The sequence below is a fragment of the Antrostomus carolinensis genome, unplaced genomic scaffold (assembly GCF_000700745.2).
Source record: "Antrostomus carolinensis isolate BGI_N321 unplaced genomic scaffold, ASM70074v2 scaffold10440, whole genome shotgun sequence".
Lineage (NCBI taxonomy): Eukaryota > Metazoa > Chordata > Aves > Caprimulgiformes > Caprimulgidae > Antrostomus > Antrostomus carolinensis.
In genome coordinates this window covers 14,494-21,118 of record NW_010286448.1, presented here as the reverse complement: position 1 = coordinate 21,118, position 6,625 = coordinate 14,494, and the positions used below count along the sequence as shown (strand labels likewise).

At 53.0% G+C, this 6,625-nt stretch overlaps 1 protein-coding gene across 1 annotated transcript in view; it reads left to right on the top strand.

Moving 5' to 3' along the window:
• Positions 1-1,612: 1,612 nt before the first annotated feature.
• Positions 1,613-6,625, top strand: part of LOC104526892 (inositol-trisphosphate 3-kinase B) — a gene marked incomplete at its 5' end in the record, with an annotated part of 14,551 nt that continues 9,538 nt past the window's right edge. The window contains 3 exons of the mRNA XM_010170506.1: positions 1,613-1,712; positions 2,482-2,695; positions 5,646-5,850. Of these exons, the coding sequence (XP_010168808.1) occupies positions 1,613-1,712; positions 2,482-2,695; positions 5,646-5,850 (519 nt within the window). The remainder of the gene's footprint in view (positions 1,713-2,481; positions 2,696-5,645; positions 5,851-6,625) is intronic.

Genomic DNA, 6,625 nt, shown 5'->3' with positions numbered 1-6,625 from the left:
GCCAAAAGGAGAACAAAGAACAACTAAAGCACACAAGTTCTGGCACTCCGTTTGGAAACAAAAACATTCATCCTCATGTCAGGTAGGGAACTGCCCGATCCCCCTGCCAAAGCAAGCAAGCCGGGCGGCAGAGCAAACCCGCAGCGCAGAGGAGCCTGGGCGAAGGGGATGCCCGGTGTCACCCTGCGCTTGGGCAGCTGCTTGCCAAACTCCTGCGCTGCTGTACCGGTGCCAGGGCACGCCGGGACACCACGGGCAGGCATCCAGGGAAGGGCCACCCTGCTTCTCCCCAGCTCGGAGGTGGGGAAGGGCTTTTCTTCTTCTCCTCTCCCACCCCCAAACCCCAGTGGGCAGCCCCTGCATCTCCATGCGATACGTCCCCACTCCCCAGTGGGGCTGGCGCACGGCACAGGGGTAACCCGATGTAATTTCCACGCTTTAGACACTAACATCTTTGTCTGGCTTCTTCCTCACCATTTAAACATGTCAGCAGTTCCCAGCACGGATTCCTGTGCCATGAGTTCACCCCCAACAAGCGTCCAAACTGCAAGTTGGGGCTGCTGGCTCTTCTCTGCCTGTCTGCGAAGTGTTACTGGAACAGGGGCCAGTTCTCCAAACACGAGGAAGAGATTACTTGGGCTTTCTGGAAGGCTCCCTCCCATGCCTTCAGAGCGGAGCAAATGAGGATAATTTATCAGTGGGCTTCCGGCTGAAGGCAGTAGCTCGGAGCAGCCAGGGCTATGCCGTCTGTTTGTCCCAGCTCCTGCAAGGAGGCATTTTTCCATTGTCACCATTGTATATTGTTCGCCTGATTTGTTTGCGCCATCGCCTTCTGGGGCTGAGATAAGAGGTTGTCCCTCTGCCTTTTACCAGTGGCATGTTCTCCAGAACAATCCAGGGAAAAACTCTCACAGGAAGGAGCCTTCGAAGGAGGCTTTTGTATGTCCGATGCAGCCCTCGTTACAGTCATGTAAATACTTTTGTGCAATCTGTCTGGTGAGAAACACAACATGTCAGGAGGGAATTGTTCTCTAAAATGTAGTTACGGATGGGCCAAAGCAGGCGGATCAGCCGCACACGAGTTGCCAGCTTAATGGACAAAGCAGCTGCCTTTCAGCGGGGAACAAAAGCCAGGCGGCGAGCCTCTGCGCGCTTGTGCGAGCATCTCTTGTTCCCTGCGGGAGCTGGGGCTGAGTTTTGTGGCCAGGTAGAAATTCTGGGCTCCCTTCTGCCCTCCATCTGCTGTGATCTACTGTGGTACCCAAGGATGGGTTAATGTCCCTGCTGCTTCTGCAGAGGGATGCAGGGAGTGGAGACAAGGTAATGCGGGTGGCTGGGCCCTCTGCAGCAGAAGCAGCCAACTAGAACAATGCTGGAACACCAGCCACTTCAGTGCAGTTATTCGTGATGTTTGAATGTACAGTCGAGGCCCAGCAGCTCCGTCTTGGCACAGGGCAATGGGAAAAGAGCAGATTCTCTGTTTGCTTCTATCCTGCGCTGGCTCTGGTGCCTCCTCCCCTGTCCAAAACAGCTGTGTGCTGCCTGAAGTGACTTTACAAACAGTGAAAGCTTAAAACATTGCATTCACCTTCATTATTTTTTTTCCCTTTAGAGCAAATCATGGCGGAAGATCAAGAATATGGTGCACTGGTCCCCATTTGTGATGTCTTTCAAGAAGAAGTACCCTTGGATCCAGCTAGCGGGACATGCAGGTATGGAGCATGGGGAGGGGCAGAGCAGTGGAAAGGCTCTTCGTTATCTCAGGTTAATGGACTTTGTTGGACAGAGCTGCTTCTGATTGCTGCATGAATGTCACAGATGTCTCTAGCTCAGGAATGTGACTTACCTAAATGCTAGGGAGGGTGACATGAAGGTGCAGTGCTCTGTGCTTTCAGTTTCCCAGGGCCAGTGGGTATTACTACCGCTTTTTTCTCAAGCAGCAGAGAGCTGAGTCCTTTGGGTGAGACCCAAGCCCTCTTGCTGATCCACAGCAAAGCAGGTGATGCTGCTCAGAACAAAGATCATAGAATCATAGAATGGTTTGGGTTGGAAGGGACATTAAAGATCATCTAGTTCCAACCCCCTGCCATCAGCAGGGACACCTTCCACTAGACCCAGATGCTCAAAGCCTCATCCAGCCTGGCCTTGAACACTTCCAGGGAGGGGACATCCACAACTTCTCTGAGCAACCTTTTCCAGTGTCTCACCACCCAGATGCCCCATGCATGAGCCTGGAGCCAGGGGTGTGAACCTACCATGAAGCACACAAAGGCTGTGAAGCAAATGTGTTGGTTGCTGCAAGGTGTGTCTCTGCCCTGTTTCAGGTGTGACATTGCTGGTTATAAACTGCTGACACTACATGTGACTCTGGCAGCCCAAGTGTGCAAGCCCCAGCCTGCAGGGACTCTTTTGGGTACAGGTGTGAACAGAGATGCTTCCCTCATCCAAAGCAAGTGCCACACTGTCCCTTGTCACCCTCAGGTAGTTTCAAGGCAGCGGCCAATGGCAGGATACTGAAGAAGCACTGTGAATCGGAGCAGCGCTGCCTCGACCGCCTGATGAACGATGTCCTGAAGCCCTATGTTCCTGCCTACCATGGTGATGTTGTGAAGGATGGGGAGCGATACAACCAGATGGAAGATCTGCTGGCTGAATTCGATTCCCCCTGCGTTATGGACTGCAAAATGGGGGTCAGGTGAGTGGCTTTGAGATGGGATACTCAGAGCAAATGCATCTCCTGGGTAAAAGCCTCTGAAACACATATGAGGCTGTAGGGAAGCCTGGGTATGAGAAGGACACACCAGGTTCATTCCTTCTCTGCTTGTTGGCCATCCCATGTGCTAGGAAAGGGGTTTGGTGCAGCGGAGGGGATGACTCACTGTTTGGGTTCGGTACACCAGACTGGCACAGTAGGTTTTAGGAGGATAGTAACTGCCTTTCTCTGCCGCAGGAGGAAACAGCAAAGGGGCAGGGAGCAGAAGGTGTGGGAGATACTGACAAGGGTGCCAGAGGAGGGAAATAAAGACACTTGAATGGCATAGCTTTGGTGAGCAAGAGACTTTCCCTCTGCTCACCCTTTGTTCCCACTCACACTTGAGGGATAAAATGTGTGTGCTAAGTAGTTTAGCGCGTCTCATGCAAAGTTCTTGAAACGCTTCCTAACAGATGAGCAACATTACCCGTGTCCTCCTCAAGAACCATCTACAGATACACCAAGATCCCAGGCTGCAGCCCCTTGGCCAGCAGCAGGTTTTCAGCTAGCGAGTCCGCAGCTCATGAGGGTGCCCTGAAGCAAGCGTGAGCAGGGCTGGTGACCCCAGGGAGCTGCTGACTTCGGAGCAGCCTCTGCTCACCGCTCAGCCCTGGTTTGGCTGGCGGCAGGGCGGTTTGAGACCCTCCTTGCTGGCGAAAGCACAGCCCAGACACAGTGGAGACGCTTGCGCTGCTGGAAAAGCTGATGGTTTCTGTGGGAGGCAGGAATCTTTTTTTTTCCCCTCCTGAAGTCCTGACGTGAAACTCAAACTGGCGTGTCAGGCTGTCAGCAGGGAAGAGGCGAGGAATACTTTCCACCGGAGGGGTGGAGAGGAGGGCAGGAGGCCCCAGCACAGCCACGTGGCCCCGGCTGGCACACACCATGCTGCCACGGGAAGGAGGCGGGACCACCCTGGACCCAGAGGTGACAGCCACCAGAAGACGACCTGCTGGTCATGCTGGTGGGTGCTCCCTTGGCTGTCTCTGGGAGGAGGAAAGCCTTCCACACACAGATCATAGGTTGGGTGATTTGTGCACCAGGGTTTTTGGAGCTAAGAGAGGCAGAGCTGGTAAGAGGGCAAATATGCTGGGCAGCATTGTTGTTAAATAAGATGGTGCTGCTGGAGGAGCTGGTGAGGGAGGGTGAACTGGGCTAATGCTGAGGAGTGAGGCATCCCCATTGCCTGGGCAGGAGAGGCTCTGGCAGATAAACTAAACCTCAGGGCTATTAAACCTGTCCTCTGAGCCAGCTGCTCAATGCCAGGCAGGTACAAGTTTGGTTTTTTCCTGCCAAATTGGCTTTGGGATGCAGCAGCCTCCTCCAGTCGTCCCTAAACAACACTTTTTCTTTCTTAAGCCCTGATGATGGCTCAAGCCTGGAGCGATGCAAGGGGACCGAACGAGACATAGATGGTCTGTCATTCTCATCAAAAGGAAATACAGCTTTCTGAGCAGTGTAAGCAGCACTTCTGAGCATTCTGCTGCCTTATTGTGCTATTTTATTCCCTTTGCCCAAAAATCATAGGTGTGGTGATCTCAGCTGAATCCCCTCATCGCTTTTATCTGCAGTGTTTTTCAAAGGGGCTGATGCCCCAGGGATGTCTGCTCAGTGAGCATATGCTTACCCTGAGAAAAGACACCAATTTGCCTTGCTAAGCCTGTGGGAAACACAGGAACACCATCCCATGTAGTTCACCCGGCATCTTCCTTGTGTGTTTTGCTTGGTTCTGGAGGTGAACCACATGCCCAGTGCTAGGATTTTGGCACAAGGGACGTGGGGAGAGGGCACAGCCCCTCTGCAGAGCTGGGCATGGCCAGTGGGAGGTGTAGAGAGAGCAGTTTGGATTTGGGGGGAGGGAGGCGACAGGTAGGGTTATTCCTGTGTTGTCATTTTGCTGGAACACCTCACCTGGCTTGGTGAATTGTTCAGACAGAGCCTGGGCACTTGCCAGGCTGAGCTGGGGCAGGTTTGGGTGCCACAAGACGAGCAGCATAGTGGTTTATTACTGCTGCAAGAAGTATTACTTTGTGGATGGTGATTTTGTGCGTGCCAGAGTGAAGACATTCTCTGCTGGCATGATCTGGCACATAGTGATGTTCCTCTGAAGGATGCATAACACCAAGGTTTTTTTATGCTCCCCTGCACCCTCCATCCTTCTTCCCCATTCCCCCATCCCAGCTGCACCCGTGGTCAATGGTGAGCACCTGGCCAAGGCTGCGTCCCAGGAAGCTTTTGCTGGATAATCCACTTAAAACTGACCCATACTGGGCAAAATCATCATCAGCAAACCAGCCCTGTATGAAAACACCCTGTTTAGCAGCTGGTGAGGCACAACCCTTATGATGTACAGGGTGAGGGGATGGGAAAATGCAGGAGAGGCACAGGAACAGCTTTGTCAGGAGCTGCCCACTTTGGCCAGATCTCAGAGGGAGCAGCAGATGCTGCTAATGCCTAGGGCTGGGATGCAGCAAACTCCATCCCACCTTCAACCCAGTGGGCTCCCAGAGCACGTGGGCAGTTTCCTGGGCATATCTTGAAAGCCATATTTAGTTTGTGAGAGTCACTGTTCAGGTTTGCTGAAGGACAGGCCCCCAAGGACCAAGGAGTGGCAGCAACACTGTGAGCATCTGTGAGAAGTAACCTCCCTTGTTATTGCCAAGCTGGTGTGGTTCCCTGATGAACTGAGAAGATATCAGGCGTTGATGATGGGATGCTAATTAAATCAGGAGTAATTCACCGGCAACCAGGCTTGCTCCATTATTTCCCATGCTGCTCTACTCCATAGGGATTAGCTATCCTGGATAGGCTTGATTTCTGGGGCAAAGGCTGTTTGTGGCACATTGTGTGGTGGCCCTGTCTATGGCCCTGCTAATGTCCTCCCCACTCCTTGCAGGACATACTTGGAGGAGGAGCTGATAAAGGCCCGGAAGAAGCCCAGCCTGAGGAAGGACATGTACCAGAAGATGATTGAGGTGGACCCTGATGCCCCCACCGAGGAGGAGAACGTGCTGCGGGCAGTGACCAAGCCCCGCTACATGCAGTGGAGGGAAACCATCAGCTCAACTGCCACGCTGGGCTTCAGGATCGAGGGGATAAAGGTGAGGTTGCTCCAGGTGTGCAGAGCAGGGGGAACAGCTGCTGGGAGTGTTTGGCAACCAAGCTCACTCCCAGAGGCACACGCACAGCAGGCTGGTGCTGAGACTGTGTCACATCAGGACATCCCTGGTCCCAGCAGCCAAATGACTCTCGTTGGGCACCTGGCCTGGGGCAACACTGCTTTTCTGGGAGTGCAGCTGAGCTCGGGGCATCAATGCAAGAGGACAGTTTTAGCCATAATCTCATTAAATCAGCCACTTGGTTGATTTCCCAGACTGCGAAATGCAAAGTGCCGTCCTCCAGCTCAAAGACTCAAATTAGTTGTTTGCTTTTGATACTGCTGTGCTGCTAGGCTGAGCCCTTAATCCAAATCCCAGCTTGAACGTGTGCCGATCTCTGGTTGGAGCTGTGAGTGTAGCTGCAGTCAGGGAGGAGGATGTACTTACATCCCTGTCTGGGAAAAGCACAGAAACTGAGCCCGATGAAATGGGATGAACTCGACCAGCAGCACTTTCTGCCGACACCTGCATGTGTGTCTAATCTGCCGACAGCACCTGCTCAGAGCTAATGCTCACCTTTCTGGAGATACCTGCTGGGATGCTTTTGTGTCCTCATTAGATGAACCAGCTGGGAGTCTCTCTTGGAGAGCAGACTTTGTGGCAAGGGAGATGTCCAGGGTGGCACTTGAACAGAGTTAAGTCTGTAACCACAGAGCAGTTCTGTTAGTGATGGAAGACTTGTGTGCACATTAGCAATGACATATGCCTTTTGATAGCC